The sequence below is a fragment of the Microcaecilia unicolor genome, chromosome 5 (genome assembly GCF_901765095.1).
Source record: "Microcaecilia unicolor chromosome 5, aMicUni1.1, whole genome shotgun sequence".
In the NCBI taxonomy this organism is placed as follows: domain Eukaryota; kingdom Metazoa; phylum Chordata; class Amphibia; order Gymnophiona; family Siphonopidae; genus Microcaecilia; species Microcaecilia unicolor.
In genome coordinates, this window is record NC_044035.1 from 305973843 (window position 1) to 305993536 (window position 19694).

At 40.6% G+C, this 19694-nt stretch overlaps 1 protein-coding gene across 4 annotated transcripts in view; it reads right to left on the bottom strand.

Moving 5' to 3' along the window:
* Positions 1 to 1972: 1972 nt before the first annotated feature.
* The window catches only part of CYLD (CYLD lysine 63 deubiquitinase), a 130140-nt gene continuing 112418 nt past the window's right edge, over positions 1973 to 19694 (bottom strand). For all 4 annotated transcript variants that reach the window (XM_030204334.1, XM_030204333.1, XM_030204332.1 and 1 more), the window contains 3 exons: positions 16915 to 17033; positions 7604 to 7820; positions 1973 to 2790 (listed from right to left, as the gene is read on the bottom strand). In XM_030204334.1, coding sequence (XP_030060194.1) covers positions 2606 to 2790; positions 7604 to 7820; positions 16915 to 17033 — 521 coding nt within the window. In that variant the 3' untranslated portion in view covers positions 1973 to 2605. The remainder of the gene's footprint in view (positions 2791 to 7603; positions 7821 to 16914; positions 17034 to 19694) is intronic.

A 19694-nucleotide genomic window follows, 5' to 3' on the forward strand; every position in this document is an offset into this window, starting at 1 on the left:
CCACAGCATAAAACTAGTGGTTAAAGCAAGAGACTGACAATAGGGAAACCAGGGTTCAAATCCCATTATTTCTTGTGATTTTGGGCAAGTTGTTTAACCCTCCATTCACACAGGTTCAAACTCCTCCCCCCCCCTTTTTTTTTTTTTTTAACAAAGCCACGCTAGTGACTGCCAGTGCAGTAATGTCGCCACAGTCCATTCAAAGTGAATGGGCTGTGTTGGCATTACCACACAGCTTTGTAAAAGGGGGGAGGGGGTTAGATCTTAAGCCCTCCATAGACAGGGAAATGTCTGAGGGAAAGGACTACTGAACTTGAATGTAACTTTCCTTCAACTACAACTGAAAATAATGCAACTCAAATTCCTGCAGATTTCCCCCTCGTCCAGGTACTTAGGCCTTCCCGTGTAGCTAAGTAGGGATGGCACAGGAGCAGGTTCCCTTAAAGGTTCCTTTCCCTTAAGCATCAACATGGTGCCAGATGACCCCTAACACTAGTCTCGTGGCAGCCTAGAGTGCAGGAGGAATTGGGAAATCGCTGCTGTGGAACCCCCCCCCCCCCCCCCACACACACACACACACACACACTAGATACCATGGATACCCCAGTAAGTAACAGGGAGAAGGGCCTTTATACTGGGAGATCAAGAGGTGAGGTTTTTTTTTTTTTTGTCTTTTTAAATGCACCAGTAACTTTCCATAGCAACTGGGAGCACTAGGCTGCACATTACTGAACCAATGCTGAGGTAGAAAAATAAAACCAGCTCAAGGACGATATTTTTCCAGTAATAATGCAGCTTGTGATGTTGAACACGAGTTCTTCAATTTACATTATACTGAGCTGGATTTGAACGATTTTCATGCTTTGCATCTCATCGTTAAACAATTTTTGTTTCATTAAAATAATGAATGATTTTGCCATTTAACATGTGCTATTTGGCAAAAATCATGTTATTCCCTTAACGCGCATTAGTACCTACCCCAAAAGGAGACAAGAAAGAAAACAAATGGGGTACCATTGAAATATTCCTCAAATGATAGCCAAAACTGAAGCTGAATTGTACATGGTCTGGTGACACATAAATCTCTTCCTACAGATACTCAGAGGCTTTTGATGGAAATCACTTCTGAAGTCCTTAGGAGGATGTGCATAACACAAGTTTATTTATTTGTTGCATTGGTATCCCACATTTTCCCACCTATTTGCAGGCTCAATGTGGCTTACATAATACCGTAATGGCATTCGCCAACTCCGGTAGAGAAGCAAATACAAAGTGATGTTATGTTCGAATAAGGTTCATGTGATTACAGACACATTGGGGAATCATAGAGAGGAAGAGTTATGTAGTGTCCATTACGAGCTTTGGTTTTGTTGTGTTGCAGGATTCAGGCATTTAAGTTGGGTTGGTAGGGTATGCCTTTTTGAACAGGTTGGTTTTTAGTGATTTCTGGAAGTTTAGGTGGTCGTACGTTGTTTTCACGGCTTTTGGTAATGCATTCCACAATTGTGTGCTTATGTAGGAGAAGCTGGATGCATAAGTTGATTTGTATTTGAGTCCTTTGCAGCTTGGGTAGTGGAGGTTTAGGTAATTGACATATTTGCCTTAACTAAGGGACTCTTTTACAAAAGACTATTTAAGTGCTTAACTTGTGGTTAGCACATACCAACTGGCTACTGGAAAACACATTTAAATATTTTGTGATATTTTGCCTGTTAGTATGCTGTATCCTGTGTGTTACCTATTTTTTTTTTTAATAGTTTTAGGAGGAGACATGTCAGATGGAGAATGGACATCCGGTGTTATCCAGCTAGCGCATTAGGATTAGTGCATGTTAACTGGATAATGCAGGGTTAATGCAAGAGCTCCAGCGTTAGTTTTTTGCAGCTACCACTCACTAATGACATTAATATAAGAACTTAAAAAAAAAAAAAGACAAGAAAAGAAATGTCTTAAAAAGTGCACTAAGCCCAGATTTTACCACATTTTAGTACGGCTTCATCTTACAAAAATGTTAATGTTTACAAAAAATGTTAATGTTTACAGATATTTCTTTAAGGCAGAAGATAAAGTCATTGGTTGAATCGCTTCACATTATCTATTCCAATTGAGAATTAAGAAATAATAAAATTAACAGAACCTAATTATTCTGACTACATTACATCCATCACTCTCACAGAGTACAAAAGAAGGCTTCCTATATTGAAGGCAACTGTAACATACTGGACAAAAACATTATTACTGGCCCAAAGAAAGATACATATATATTCTGTATGTACAATACTGTTTTCAGGACATAGGTTATCAGACAAAGAAAATTTTACATTTTCCTTTTAATTTTCATAATTACACAACAAAACAATACATGATCAATGCACTTATCTTAAAAGTTTACTCTTTTTAGTAATAAATTTACATTTTGTTCAAAACAAACATAACAAATTAATACCTCCTAGAGTGCAAAAATACATATTAAACATTTCAACCACAGAGCTGAATATATGACGTTTTAAACTGCATTATTTAAATGCAACAAGAACAGACTTTCTAGTGTATTAGAAATGTGCATACATTTTCTTCTCCTATTAAAAAAGACAACAGTTCATGTTCATTTGTACAAACTCATGGTTGGACTTTGATACATGCACATGTAAGCATCGCAAAGGAGTCTTCGAGCACATCCTTGAATATTTCTGGGATCTAATGCATGTAGTTCCTCGAGAGACATTTTCAAGTACTCTCCCACTTCTGGACATGGAGTAACTTGTGGAATGTTAAAACCATTTTGCCCTCCTAATAATAAAACAAGAAAAAATAATTACTTTCTTTATAAAACGCCTCAGACATAGTTCTGATGATTGTGATGCTCTCTAGGATTCACTTTCTGTTCTGATATTCAAAGCAACACTGAATTCTAAGATTGGATTTATTTTTTTAATATTTGTTAAGTTTTCCTGTTTCTTCATTCAAGAAATACTTGAAGCAATTATCAACTCTATAATTCAAAGAGTGCATAATGGCCTAGATGCAGTAAATCTTGCCAAAAATTATAGAATTATGGCCCAGTACACCTAAATCTACATGCTGGGATTTACACCACATTTTCGCTGGTATAAATGGATGAGCGTAGATTTAGGCACTGAAATATCAACTAAGCGTATTCTATAAGGCGCCTAAATCTAGGCACCAATTATAGATTACGCTTAGTTGACACTGATTTCATTCTGATTTTTTAGGCGCCATATATAGAATCTCCCCCTGTGTGTGTAAATGTTAGACCTACCCAAGTCCCTCCTCTGTGAGAACCCCCTTGCAATGATGTGCTAAGTGAGCTGCGCATAAAAATGACAGAATAGTGCTTAGCGTTCAAATAGCAATTACCCCCCCATGAGTGTTAGTATTCTATACAACTACACATGTAATAAACACAAACTTAGGTGTGAAGTTATATGATGAGGGGAAAAATATTGAAGGGAGGACTACACAGGAAAAAGGACTACATGAAAATATCTGACCCTCTATGAACAGAATTTTTTCAGCGTTCAAGTTTCCCTTTATTTCTGTATTTGTCACTGAAGTCTTTTCTCCATTGACGCTGAGAAGGTGGAGTTTTCCTCTTTTCTATACAGTTTGGATGTTTTATTGAGTTGGATTATTTTTCATGCTGTTTCCCAGTATAAGTATTTTTGCTTAGATAGTTTTAGCTTCCTATAAAATAATGGCTAGTGCATTTGCTGGTAGATATGTACACAAGCAGAGTTTGCTAGCACTCACATGGGGGTCCTTTTGCTAAGGTGTGCTAAGCCCTAATGTACACACTAACCAGTTAATGTGGGGTTAACCTGGGAGCTCTTTGCACCTCCTACCACCCAAAATAAGAAATATACAGGAATATACTAGATTCCGCAAAATCCTCAAATCATTCCTATTCAAACAAACCCTCACAAAGAGCAACCATATCTCAAACAATGAATTGTTACCTGAATTGGTTAGTACTCTATTTACTATTAACTTTCTCTTTGCTTCATGTACAATTTCTCACTCATAATAGATTTTCTAAATGTTAAACATCCATAGTTATCCCAGTATGTTTATATTGTATTGCAAACTTGGATTCTTACAACAAATTACTTTCTTATCCAATATTCTTTGTTATGTATCCTATACTGTTTATTGTAAGCCACATTGAACTCGAACTCACAATTTCTGCCAATTACTATACATAATCATGCCCCTATTTGGCTGCGTGCATTAGAATTTAGGTGTAACGCGTTACAGAATACGCTTAGTGAGTTGTGCACTTAAATTCTAATTATTGCCAATTAGCACTTATTGCTCGTTAAAACATGTTATCAACAGATTAGCTTGTTAAGCCAATTAAGTTACACGTGTTACAGAATACACTTGGATTTTGGCGCGGATCACTAGGTGTGATGTATAGAGTCGGTGGGGGGGGGGGGGGGGGTATGTGGGTAAAAGCTATGCAATTGTAGAACATGTGTATGTACATCCACTATTTGGGGGGAAGTTGAGGCAGCAACATGTATACTTCTGTATTTTCAAAACTATGGGGTCTTTTTTTTACTAAAGTGTGGTAAATTCAAAGCCTATGTGGCAACTGTTGGGGTGTTCCCAGCCTGTGTGGTAACTGTTGGGGTGTTCCTAGAATGTTTCCATACCATTACTACACACACACAAAAAAAAAACAACAAAGAAAAAAAACTTCAGTGCACAAGTGTACTTACAGATAGAGAGTGATTTTATAAACCACTGTTTAATCATATTGTTATACCACCTTTCATAAAATAATATCAAGGTGGTTTACAATTAAATCATGAAAACTGTAAAATCATATAAAAAAAAAGATATTAAAACATAAAAACACTAAATCACAACAATAAATTCCGAATAGACTATACATGAACAAGAGGCAAAAGGTTTAGATACTGACTCTAATTCCAGATCTGAACTTAGACCCCTGGATTCTATATATGGCATTCAAAATTGCACCTTGGAAATTTGGGCGCAATTTAATTGAACAAACCAATTAGCGATAGTAATTTGGCACTAATAATCAATTATTGGTGTTAAATTTAAACAATTAGAATTTATGTGTGCATCTTGCTAGGTGTATTCTATAAAGATGCGCGTGTAAATTCTAGTTTGTGGATCTGAAAATGGGGCATAGCTGGATCATGGCCGTTCCAAGAATTTGTGCGCAGTTATAGAATATGCCTGAACCGCACCTAATTTAAGTGCGGGGATTTACACATTCTCTCTCTCTCTCTTTAAGAGCTGGTGCAAAATCTATGGTATAGATACCCACAACTCTGTACCTTTGTGCATAATTTTGAAAACTGTCCTCATCTGATCCTCCAGTGGAATCAGGTATAGACTTTATGCTCACTTGGTAATGGGAAAAAACTGAAGGAATGGAAAACAGTGATGTGTTGTGCTACAGTAAAATCTATATACAATGGACATTATTTTAACTCTCTTTTCAAACAAGTTTTTATATGCACTCCAAGGAACTTAAGATTTGCCCTACTGGGTCAGTGTCTTGTTTCCAACAGTAGCCAGTTCAGATCACAAATACCTGGAAGAGTACCAAAAAGTAGGAAGATTCCATGCCATGTAATCTCAAGGATAAGCAGAGGCTTTCTCCAGTGCTACCTTAATAAAGGTTTATGGACCGTTCCTTCAGGAATTTGTCCAAATCTTTTTTAAACCCATCTACACTAACTGCTCTTACCACTTGCTCTGGTAAGGCGTTCCAGAGCTTAACTATATGTTGAGTGAAATTTTCTCCTGTTTTAAGTGTGCTACTATGCAGCTTCATGGAGTGTCCTCTCTAGCCTTTGTACTTTTTGAAAGAATAAACAATCTATTCACATTTACCCATTCTAATCCATTTAGGATTTCATAGACTTCAATAACATCTCCTTCTCAGCCATCTCTTTCCCAAGCTAACAGGCACATGATCAAAAACCCCGCGCTGTTCCAAACAGCGCTCTAAAATTAGTGCTGGAACAGCGTGGGACATTACTAGACCTATGATCAGAGATAATTGCATGCAAATTTAAGCACGCAATTATTTCTGATCATGGGGTAGAAGTGCGGGATCATTGTGCCTGAGCATGCACACAACACAGGGGCTGGAGGTCCACCCGAGCCAAGCCAAACAGGAGCTGGAGGTCCGCGGTCCTCTGGTCCCCCGACCCAACCCCCCCCCCCTACACAGGTTCAGCAGCCCCGGCAGGAACCCTGAGCCAACTCAACCCCCCCCTCCCACCAGTAACAGGAGGCTGGGGTCCCTTATATGGCATGAAGCCCTGCCCAGCGCATCCCAGGAAGCACTGGGCAGGGCTGGGTGCTGCCATCTTGCAGGCAGCACCAATGGAAGAGAAGGGAGATCACCTCCCTCCTCCAACTCAAGGTTGGGGGGGTGGGAAGGGCCGCTAGACCACCAAGTGGGAGAGGGGGATTCACCTGCGGCCCCACTGAGCCACCAGGGACATCTGACCGATGTTGGGAGGGGGGTTAGGGGGGCTGGAGACCCACTGGATCTCCAGCCCCCCCCCTTGAACCTGTGTCGAGGGGGGGGGGCTCGGGGGGGACCAGAGGTCCATTGGACTTTCAGCCCCCTGTTGCTTGGGGGGGGGGGTTGGTCGGGGTTCCTGTGGGAGCTGCTGAATTGGGGGGAATGGGGGCCTGCTACCATGCAAATGCATGCTGGACAGAGCTCACCATTCCTCCCCAATGGTCTGCAAACCCTAATGCGAGCTCCGAGCTGGCGTAGGGTTTGCAGCGGCCAGTGAGCCAATCTTTGGCACGCCGGTCGCTGATCACTGAGGATGAATACGTTTAGCTCTGTTTTGCATGCATTTGCATGCTAGTTGCGTTCAGAGCCCGCGAGAGCACTGTTTCACGCGCTTAGGGGCTCTGATCATGGGGGCGGTAGCAAACACAGGTGCTAGTATGGCGCTAACATGCTCCTGCGCCTGCGTTTGCTTCTGATCATTGGCCCATAAGAGCCTTAACCTCTTTAGCGATTCCTCATATTAGAGTTGTTCCAACCCTTTAATCATTTTGGTCACCCTTCTTTATATCTTTTCCAGTTCTTTTTTGAAATGCAATGACCAGAATCGCACACATTACGCAAGGTGTGGGCTCAATGTAAAAAAAAACAAAACACAGAAATAAAAGGAACAGAACAAAGTTATAGGTGATGCTTTTTTAGTGAACTAATAAATTAATTTCTGTCTTGCTTTTGAGAGCTACGCTTCTCCCATTCAGATTAAGACAAAATGAGCAAGTTAATGCAAAAGATGTGGTCCAAATGTATAAGTAAACATTGTAGTACAATGCTGGAGTAAAATATAAAAATGTGTACACGTGTGTATGTCTGTCTGTTTGAGGGAAGGGGTAAGGTAAAAGAGGAAGAAATAGTTTAATAGAGTTGCAAGAATAATGAAGGCATTGTAGCACTAATGCTAGCCAGAAATGTCTTACTTTTGATTAATACATTTTTATAAATCGTTATTATCCAAATGGACTAACACAGCAACCATATTACTTTATAAACTGCAGCTCAAAAGATAATTACCATCTCGATCTGCCATGCTGTCAAAAAAAAGCCAGGCATTGTCATCTCTTCCATATTTAACAAATGCTACATAGTGACTTGTCTCAATACAAAGAACTGCAAAGAGTTCCATCTTCTGGTATGGTATATAGCCATGTCTCCAGTCCCAGTCCGGCAGGTCTTTCGGAAGTGAAACTGGGTTGAATTTGTGGCTTTGTCTCTTGGGATGCAGATGTACCTAAAGAATGCCAAAGGAATTAATCATTCCCACCCTCTTTGTCCAAAATATATACTGCCTCCTAGAAAATAACATCAACAGGGTGAGAGACGGACAGGACGACATTTGGGCTGGATGAGGCTGAAAGCGGACGTTGGTAGGATGCTAAAAGGCAAAAGAATGAGCATGGCAAAGGGGGTGAGAGGCAGGAGTTAAAAAGTTGGAGATGGAGAAACAAGAAAGAGGGTAACAGAGGAAGACCAAGAAATAGGGTGGGATTTCAGAGACAGATATGAGAACGTAACAAATCTGGTGAGAAGAGGAGGCAAAGAGAAAAATGGAGAAAGATGTCATGAAAGAGCAGGTGTCAAGAGGTACAGATGGAGCAAGAAAGGGAGAAAGAAGAATACTGATAATAATCAGGCAAAAGTAAACAATAAATATCACATTATGAGGCTCTTCAAAGTTTTACCTTAACTTGAATATTATTTAATTCCAAAAATTATTAAAGGTAATTTAAATAGCTATGAATTATGAGGGCAGCTTGCCAAGAGATTGCTGAGGTAAGGAAAATTATGTCTTACCTGATAGCATTCTTTCCTTTAGTCCTACCAGACCAGTCCAGACAAATGGGTACTTGTGCCCACCCACCCGCAGATGGAAACAGAAACAGAAAGTAGTTCCGTGTGATTCGGCCTTTTAGGGCCTTGCGCAGATGTAGAATGTTCATTATAACATCTAGCCAAGCCATGGTGCTCACATCCATACTATTAGGTAACCGAAGAAAGGAAAATGTGAACTCATTCTCAGCCAGCATATGAAGACAGCAGGCATATCCTCTACTGACAGGCAGATATTTCACTGAATCAGGAGGCATGTATTCTGCCCATATGTGACAGAACAAAGTAGGAATATCCTCCACCGAGAGGAAGCTGTTTCACTGAGTCAGGAAGAACTTGCTCAGGCACTTACTGAACAAGTAGGAAATCTTCCACTAACATGCCACTATTTCACAGAGAGATGAGGTACACAAAACGGAGCAAGAAAATGAAGACTTCCAAGAAATGAAGCATGTCTGAAAAAATAAAGAGAACAAACTGGGAGGGTTCTGGAGTGGTCTGGTAGAACTAAAGGAAAGAAAGCTATCAGGTAAGACAATTTTTACTTCCTTTTCTGTCCTTGCTAGACCAGTCCAGACAAATGGGATGTGTCAAAGCAGTTTCCTAAATAGGGTGTGACTACCTCCTTTAGATAACGACTGCAAGAATAACTAGAGAAGGACTCCCAAACATACTAGCCTTAAACATAAAAAATGTTAAAGGCAATGTCTGGCTTAGAATTAAATGGAATAAGGCATGCATTCGGGAAAGACAGAATACATTAAACAAGAATGAAACTTCCTATGAAGGCCCACACAGGTTATCACCTACGGCCAAGGAGCAGAACACTGGGAGATAGCCCCAAGAAGGATGAAAACACAAGATCAGTCTCAAAACGGCTGTCTACCCCACACCATTGCTGAACAGCAGATTTGCACCAAGGAATAGGAAGACTTGAAACATTCCTAGAAAGACGAAGGATGGTACAAAAACAGTCTGAGAAGGAGAAGCATTTGTCTAAGCTTCTAGAAGGGAACCCAGAAATAAACAAGTGGAAACCAAGAAACCACTAGACTGCTGCTACAACCATGGAAAATGGAGTCCCACATAATATCTTCAGCTGGGAACCTGCAATCAGGGAAGACAAAGCCATAGCGGAGAGATTAAATGAATTCTTTGCTTCAGTCTTCACCAAAGAAGATTTGAGAGAGATACTGGTGTCAGAAATGGTATGCAAAGCTGACGAGTCAGAGAAACTGAATGAAATCTCTAAATGCAAATAAATAAATAAATAAAATAAATATAAGCCTGGAGGATGTAATGGGGCAATTTGACAAATTAGAACAGCAAATTTCCTGGACCAGATGGTATTCATCCCAGAGAAATGAAAAATGAACTTGCGGAACTATTGTTAGTAATATGTCATTTATCTTTAAAATCAAGTGTGTTACCAGAAGATTGGAGGGTGGCCAATGTAACGCCGATTTTTAAAAAAGGTTCCAGAGGAGATCCGGGAAATTATAGACCAGTGAACCTGAAGTTGGTGCCGGGCAAAATGGTAGAGACTATTATAAAGAACAAAATTACAGAGCATATTCAAAAGCATGGATTAATGAGACAAAGTCAACATGGATTTAATGAAGGGAAATCTTTTTTTATTATTTATTTATTCATTTTACAAAAGATATATAACCTTGAGCAGGAAAGTAAATATTTCAGGATGCCTGTACATACAACAACTTAGAAGAAAAAAAACAACAACATGAAATATATTACTCAAGTCCACCATAGAGTGAGTCCAAGATACAATATATGGAGGTTAACTAGAAGAAAATTGTTTTCAACAATTTCAAATAATACCTAGAACAACAGAAAAAAAAAAATTCTTATTTTACTCCTATTGTATTCTTAGAGGCTAAGAAGGATGTTAGCTGTGAGGGTTCTGTGAATACATACTTCGTCAAATTATATCGAATCACACATTTACATGGGAACCGCAAATAAAATACGGCTCCCAATTGAAGAACTGCTGATTTTAACAAAAGAAATTGTTTTCTTCTCTTTTGAGTTTCCTTTGAAACATCTGGGAACAAATTTACTTTAAATCCAAGAAATAATTTGTCCTTGTTTCTAAAGAACATTCTAAATAGCCAAACCTTATCTGATGATAATGCTAAGGTAGCTATCAAGGTCGCCGGCCTAGCTTGTTCAGATTCAGAAGTTTCTAATAATGCAGAAACATCTAATGAGACATTTTGTTCTTGCTGAAGATCTTGTTGTGGCACATAATATGCTTGATTGAAAGGTGGTAAATTTTCTTGTGGAATTTGTAACACTTCCAATAGATATCTTTTAAGCATGTCTGCAGGTTTCACCATTTTAACCATGGGGAAATTTATAAATCTGATATTATTATACCTCATATAATTGTCATAAAGTTCCATCTTCCTTCTCAGATTTACAACATCTTTCACCATAGTTTGTTGTAGTTTTTCAGCCTCTAGAAGCTTTTTATCTATCTTTTCTTCATTGTCTTTTAAACCTTTGATATCAGATTCATTTTTAACTACCTTCTGTTCTATAGAAACCAATTTCTCAGATAAAACTTTAGATTGACCAGTAAAGGTCTTAACGGACTGTGCCATTAAGTCCCATAAAGCGTCCAACGTTACCTCAGAAGGTTTCTCCGGAATTTTAAGGGAATAAGACGAAAGTAGATCCTGAGAGCCCGCTAGGTCTTCTCCTCCTCGTCCCGCAGCCTGGGTCCCCGCAATGGTCATCTCGGGAGTTATAAACTGACCCTCTGGCTCTTCCTCGCGTTGTTCAAGAGCTTCCTTCACAGGGATTACCCTTCCGCTCAAAGGCGGAGGCCCCGTTGATCCTCCTGAGGGAGAGCTGGTAAACCGCGGTTGCGGGGGCGGAGTCCTCTGATCGGGGCTCAGCAAAACACTTTGCCCGGAGTTCGCCGATTCCTCCAAGACGCCGGCGCCACTCTCGGGACCGCTCCCGATCCGGATATTCTGTCCCGAGGGTCTAACATACTGGTCCATCGGGCCAAGAGGTAAAGGGGGAAGCGGCAGCGAAGCTCGGGCTGCTGTTTTCCCCCGTCTTTTTGGCATTATTTTCTAGTTAAGAGAGCAGCTCCTCGGTGTTCATAGGTACGGCATCCATCTTGGATCTCGCCCCTGGAAATCTTGCCTCACCAATCTATTACATTTCTTTGAAGGGGTGAACAAATATGTGGATAAAGGTGAGCCAGTTGATATTTTGTATCTAGATTTTCAAAAGGAATTTGACAAGGTACCTCATGAAAGACTCCAGAGAAAGTTGGAGAGTCATGGGATAGGAGGTAGCGTCCTTTTGTGGATTAAAACTGGTTAAAAGATAGAAAAGAGAGTAGGGTTAAATGGTCAGTATTCTCAATGGAGAAGGGTAGATAGTGGGGTTCCCCAGGGGTCTGTGCTGGGACTGCTGCTTTTTAACATATTTATAAATGATCTAGAGATAGGAGTAACTAGTGAGGTAATTAAAATTTACTGATGAAACAAAGTTATTCAAAGTTGTTAAATCGTAAGAGGATTGTGAAAAATTACAAGAGGACCTAACGAGACTGGAAGACTGGGTATCTAAATGGCAGATGATGTTTAATGTGAGCAAGTGCAAAGTGATGCATGTGGGAAAGAGGAACCTGAATTACAGCTATGTAATGCAAGGTTCCACATTAGGAGTCACTGACCAAGAAAGGGATCTAGGCATTGTCATTGATGATACGTTGAAACCCTCTGCTCAGTGTGTAGCGGCAGCTAAGAAAGCAAATAGAATGTTAGGTATTATTAGGAAAGGAATGGAAAACAAAAATAAGGACATTATAATACCTTGTATCGCTCCATGGTGCAACCACACCTCGAATATTGTGTTCAATTCTGGTCGCCGCATCTCAAAAAAGTTATAGTGGAATTAGAAAAGGTGCAGAGAAGGGTGACGAAAATGATGAAGAAGATGGAACAACTTCCCTATGAGGAAAGGCTGAAGCATCTAGGGCTCTTTAGCTTGCAGAAAAGACAGCTGATGGGAGATATAATAGAGGTCTATAAAATAAAGAGTGGAGTGGAACGGGTAGATGTGAATCGTTTGTTTACTCTTTCCAAAAATACTAGGACTAAGGGGCATGCGATGAAGCTACGAAGTAGTAAATTTAAAACGAATTGAAGAAAATATTTCTTCACTCAACATGTAATTAAACTCTGGAATTCGTTGCCAGAGAATGTGGTAAAGGCGGTTAGCTTAGTGTGGTTTAAAAATGGTTTGGACGGCTTCCTAAAGGAAAAGTTCATAGGCCATTATTAAAATGGACTTGCGGAAAATCCACTGCTTATTTCTGGGATAAGCAGCATAAAATGTTTTGTACTTTTTGGGGATCTTGCCAGGTATCTTTGATCTGGATTGGCCACTGTTGGAAACAGGATGCTGGGCTTGATGGACCTTTGGTCTGTCCCAGTGTGGCAATACTTATGTACTTGATTGAGATACCACCTGATGGGTTAAACGTAAATAGAGCTGGGGGAGTATTTACAAGAAAAAAAGTTGAATGAGGTAGCCCAACCACAAAATTACTTTAACAGGTACATGTCATGAGCAGCTGATACGTATCGCATCTGTGCAATAACTGCTGTCATTAGATCTTTACCCCCAGACAATTTCAACATGCCCTACGACAAGCGTTGAAGGTGCACTATAGAGTAAACAGAATGAGACTTGTAACCCTGAAGAGCACCACTGACTCAACAGCTAGGCTATATATGAAACATCCCCAGTTAAACCAAGAGCTGAACTGCCATCAAGAAAATATGTCTATTTGGACCTTTTTTTCAGCAATGAAAAGCAAATAGAAGAGCTGCTGATCACCAGAGGGAGAGCTTGCAGATCTAAACCTGAGTTTGCTCAACACAGCAGACACTGAAAAGGAAGAGCCCTGGCTACAGGTGTGCCAGAGAGCAAAAAGTCTGGACCTCTGAAAGAGAGAGAATGTCCGCATCCTGTGAAAACACAGACAATCCCATCAGCAGGCAAACAGCTGATGATACTGCAGCTAGAATAGTTGAACTCTAGGGCTGAGAACACATTTAACATGGCCGCAGCCAAGAACCGAGAGCTGATTATATGCAAACCAGAAATGGACATAACAAGTGAAAGCTTAACTATGCATATCACAAGACAGAAGACTGAGCCAGCTGACCTGATGTGGACAGAGACAGAGGTCTATACGTCAGCCCCCAGGGAGAGGAGGCAGAGCCCTGCAGATACAAGTCAGAATGGAGATCCTTAGAAATGAAGTAGAGCAAACCTCTACTGACCTGAAGAAAAACAAAATGAAAACAAGGCACCGTAAAGTAGCACAGATATCTGCAGGACTACATGCATGTCGCAGCCGAGAGAGAGACAGAGACAGATCTCTGACCCGCCGACTTATATGTCTAGTGGTTAGGTGCAGTGAATTGCTGACCTGAGGAAGGGGGTTTGATTCCCACTGCTGCCTAATGATTGGAGCAGTGAATTGAGATCTGGGGAACTGGGTTTAATTCCCACTGCGGCCTCATGGTAAAATTCAGCAGTATAAAATGTTTTGTACTTTTTGGGGATCTTGCCAGGTATTTGTGACCTGGATTGGCCACTGTTGGAAACAGGATGCTGGGCTTGATGGACATTTGGTCTTTCCCAGTATGGCAATACTTATGTACTTATAAGATCCTGGGGAACTAGGTTCGATTCTCACTGCAACTCCTTGTGACCCTGTCACTTAACCCTCCATTGCTCCAGGTACAAATAACACTTAGATTGTGAGCCCACCTGGAACAAATACCTATGTGTGAACCGCTTAGGTACAGGCAGCATATAGGTTGTGAAAATAAATAAATAATATTGGAGATGTCTGCAGGATCGAAATAAATGAGATGCTTGCAGCTGAGAAATATAGGATAAGTCTGCCACTCTGAAGGAGAGGAGACTGCTGTAGCTCAGAAATACAGGAGGCGATGTCTGCAATTCAGAAGAGATGAGACTGCTGTGGCTCTGAAATACAGATGTCTGCATCTCCGAAATGAGGAGAATGCTGCAAGTCTGAAAAGTCAGCAACTTTGAAAGAGAAGAGACTTCTAAGCTCCAAAAAAAAAAAAAACCAGGAGATGTTAGCAAAGCTGAAAAAGAAAGACTTCTGCAGCTCTAAATAAGCAGGAAAATTCTGAAACTGGAAAGGAGATGCGACCTCCAGAACCCGGAAACGGAGAAGATGACTGCAGTTGAGAAGAGACTGCTAGAACAATGCAGAGCAGATGGCTAGGCGACTGCTGAAGCTCTCACATCATGCTGCTTTGAATGAGGGAACTTCAGAGGTCCCAGACATAGCTTGCCGCCCTGAGAGAGGGACAGCTGAAATTGAAAGCAAGGAGACTCCCTTAGCTTGAACAGCCAGAAGGCCCAAGCAGCCCAAAAGGGTCAACATAATTATGGTCAGACTCGGCAACTGCCCTTGGGAAACTGAAGAAATTTCTACTCCCACAACACAACACAGGAAATGATTCACACTAACTGAAGCAGAACCTGTGGAGAAGTGCTATTCAGGAGCAACACAGAGCAGCTTGTGTGCGCTTCTTTTATTTTTTTTAACTGAAGAAATAAGCAATCGGTGAAAAGAGACTTCTGCATAGGTGACCAGGAGCTGAACTAGACAAACGACATGTAGTGAATTGCTGCCAGCAACCTAACAACTGCAAGACTTAGAAACTGCAGGTATCCAAGAGTGGGTAACTCTGAAAGAAGCAGCCCACTAGAATAAAAAAAAGAAAAGTCTCCATATGCTGCAAAACTAGGAATACTGCAGACAGGAAACCGCTGGCTCTCTAAGTTGCCTCAGCACTACTGAGAAAGAGCACATGGCACCAAAAAACAGATACAAAGAGAAAACAGTGGAGAGGACCACAAAGTCAATGGTGTACGGCTGGCTTTATTAGTTGTCTTCTACAATGACTTGATATTGGCCATGTTTCGGTTGTATGGCCTGCATCAAGAATTTGCACTCATCTTTGAGTGATAACAATGGAACACCTTGAATCAGACTAGCATACACCGATGCGCTAGCAATATGCCTAAAGATATAACTGTGTTTCTATACTGCAAAGAACTGCATTCACAACTCAACTCTTCTTTTGCCTGTGGCCAAAAACCAGAAACATGAAATGGCAGAGAGAAAAAAAATGAAGAAGTGTCCCCGCAGCAGCCGACATCACTTCCTCTAGCCAGGTCAGCTAGGTGCGCATGGAACAGCCAATTGCCAAGAAAATGAAGCAAGGAAGGAGACCTGGCACTAGCAGCCTGGGTGCCAAATGAAACTTACCTCAATTTTTTTTCCAGCTAGAAAGAGGGGCATGCGGTCCCTCCAAATATTAGCCAGGTTCCGATGCAGCTGTACCTCCACAGTCTGATCTAGACCAAATGAAGAAAGGAAAGAAGGCAGGGACCTGGCACCACCAGATTTCACCCCAGCTCCAAGAATACTCAGTATATTGAAAGGGAGCCTCTTCCTTTAGGTAGGAGTTTCTGCTCAACCGACACTTCGGAATCCCTCAGATCAGGAGCTGACTGAGAAGCATCAGATGGCAGCTGTGTGTACCAACCACCATCTGCTGGAGACAGAATATACTGAACATTCTACAGCTGCACAAGGCCCTGAAAGGGTGAATCACATGGGACTACTTTCTATTTCTGTCTCCATCCGCTGGTGGGCGGGCACAACTACCCATCGATCTCGGCTAGTCTGGCAAGGACAAAAGGGAAATAGAGGTTTGCCTCAGAACCTTAAAGGTGTGGAAAGGCATTGTAGTAAAAAGCCAAGAAATTCAAGCATGAGAATTTCCAAACACTGTGCTAGCATTTGACAAATAACCCACAAACTTTGTGCTGAATACCAAAAAGAAAACAGGGATCACTGCAATCCACTGGCTTTTCAAAGAGAAACTCTGTTGGAAGATTCCCTTTGAAAATCAGCTTGTACACCCCACACTGAAAACTGCTCTCCCCACATATACTTAATGTTTAAATGTTCAGGCCGAATAACTGATGCATTGCTTTAGGTCTATCTCCTACACTATATTTTTCTTTGCTTTGGAGCTGGTCAAGATATATGGAGAGCTGGGTGCTCCAATATTTGAACTCTGCCTAGTTTCAGGCTTCCCAAAACTCATATGTTACTCTATCTCCTCCAATAATTGATATTCCCTGTAATGTTAAAAAAAAAAATCTTGACCCAGGATCCTAACCAAGTCTTCAGTGAGACCTTGCTTGTCAGGAGAGCCAGTGATTCATCCCACACTATTGGAAAAGACCAAGGCTGGGGAGGTGGGAGAAGGCAGGAGCTAGGCAGATGAGAGATGCTCTGTAGCTGGGCAAGCAAAGAAAATAAACTGCTCTGCCTGGAATCAAAGGATTCTGCATCTCCCTTTATGAAAAATATGAAAACATACCTGTGTGTTGCAGGTTTTACAAAACTGCTTGATTTTTCCAACAGAAATGTCAGTATCATCATAACACTCCCGGCACTCGTACATTGCAAGCCCTCCACAGATTCGACATTGCCTAGGAGCTAAATGTTAGAGAAACAAAAAAAAAAAAAAAAAAGCAATGTGTCAACGTCCAGGCTGGAATGTTCAATGTATCACTGTCCATAGCATACACAGGGATTCTAGGGATTCTCTATGAGAATGCCTACAACAAACTTATTTTCCTTACCTTGGAACCTCTGAGTTTGGGGCCCTTTTATTGAACTGCAGTAAATATTTGAGGTGTGAAAACTGCAAACACTTTGAAGTCACTGTTGGGTATGACCAGTATATTCCCATATAGTCACTTACTGCATGTTAACTGCCTACTGAGGTGCTGTTAAGTGCTCTGCATTATCTGCTACAGTAACAGTTAATGTACAGTAAGTTATCATGAATTAACTGCAAAGCACGGCCCACACCCATTCCCCATCCTATTCCATAACATGTAGTTTCCACAGGAATCAGTGAATGCTACCTGTAAAACCCATCATATTGAGAGTTAACGCAGCAGGGTACTAACAGCACATATTGCTTCCCCTTAGTTGCGGTCTGGGAACAGAGTTAGGACGAAGCAGAAACATTGCTGGTTCAGTGATTTTCAGTCCACTAACCAGCTAAATAAACACAATTTAGGATAGCAAAACAGCTGTCCTAATTTTTATGTGCTGAGTTAGAACTTAGTACAAGAACAGTACTGGGCAGACTTCTACGGTCTGTGCCCTGAGAAAGGCAGGGACAAACCAAACTCGGGTATACATATAAAGTATCACATACTATGTAAAATAAGTTTATCTTGTTGGGCAGACTGGATGGACCGTACAGGTCTTTATCTGCCGTCATTTACTATGTTACTATATGTATATGTTACCTGGGAACTGGTCTGAATATCGGCCGGTACCCAGTTAATTTCCGGATTGGTGGTCATATTTGGATATTCAATGCCAGGAGTCATCATGCCCCACCCGTCACTGAATATCTGGAATTAGTTCAGACCATGGCTAGAAGCGGCTTGCCTTTCGCTAACCACCACAGCTGAATACTGGGCCTGTTTTTTCAGTTAGATCAACCTATTCTTATATACTGACTAGGAATTACAGTAATCCTCTTCACAAACCCTTGCAGATAAGGCAGTTAGACTACTGTACATGTAAACCACTGCTGCACCCATTCTGTTGGGATTGGGATTGTATGTTTATCTCTTGCCTGCCTCAAAAAGGCTTCACTGGCTAGCTATTGGGGCAAAGACTCATTTTAAAATCCTTGACTTAATTTTTTTTTGTTTTTAAGCATGGTCCAAAATATCTACCCAACAATCTTCTCTACTATGTCCCAACAAGACCACTGCGCTCACTTCAAGCTGCTTTTCCTTCTTCTATGCCAGTTATGCAAAAATTATTAAAAGCACCTTTTAACTTTGGTCCTAAATTGTGGAGCTCTGTTCTGATAGAAATGAGGCTATGTATGCTTTACTATTATTATTTTGAACACTTTCTAAACATTGTTTAGCCTTTTAGAATAGCAGTTTCAGTTACTGGCTCTGGATTTTTTCCCATCTTTCCTTATGGTGTGCTTCCCTGAAATATCATTCAAAGTTGGACATTTAAAAGAGTAAAGTAAAACAAAAAAAAACTGCATGAGCCACACTAGCAGATGAAAATGACACTCTAAAAGATCGATGAAGCTAACTCCAACAAGACTATCCCCATTAACCACAACTAGCCTGAGGAAAAAGTCACATTTTGCTTTTTTTTTTCCTAAAGTACAAGAAGCTTGAAAATTTTTCATCCAATGTAGAGTGGGACTGTACAAAAAGCTTAAAAAATGCTAGAAACCCATAACTAAGGGTTAATAATTAGAGCAAACTGAGGTGGATCAGCATAGTAATTAAATTTTACAATGACACATACTCAAAAAAGATGGAAGAGATGACAAAATCAGGCCTGCTGGGCTCTATGGAAAAACTGGAATTGATGAACTCCAGAGAGATCTATAACCTTGGTTTTCACTGGTGCTGGCTCCATCAGATGAGATTTTATTTATTTATTGCATTTGTACCCCACATTATCCCACCTTTTTGCAGGCTCAATGTGGCTTACAGGGGGTTAATTTGGTATGATCGTTACATAGTGTTAGATACAGTCGGTAATAAATTGGAAGTAAAAGAGGAATTAATTAGAAGGTAATGGGTAAGGTCGTGTCGAAGTGTTTTACAGCGTTTGGGTGATGTACGGAGTAGTATGATTCATCAAGGATTGTTTTTGTAGGCTATGTTGAAGAGAAATGTCTTCAAAGATACCCAGTTGTCAGGACAATAATATTCTGCTTGTCCTTGAAGGATGTCTTTGCTCAGTCCAGGTACAATTATGCATATAAGTATGTATATCAATTTACAGGCTTAAAGGTACTGACCTTATCAAGCAGACTTTTCTGCTGCATGTGATTCTGTAAACACCTTGAATCTCTAGTTTGTATGGAATTGGTATTGTGTACCATAAAACCGTATGCTTAGATATTAATGAACTGGATTCTTTTCAATCAGCCTCCAAGCAATATGTCCATGAAAGTGAACATGCCTTGCATAGTTTGGATTGCAAGAGAGTCAACTAAAGCCTTTAGAAGTCCACCCACATTTTCTTTTTGAGTCCAATAAGCCTGGACCTATTGTAGCTAAGCATACAAGAAGTGATTCTATAGAGAGCCAT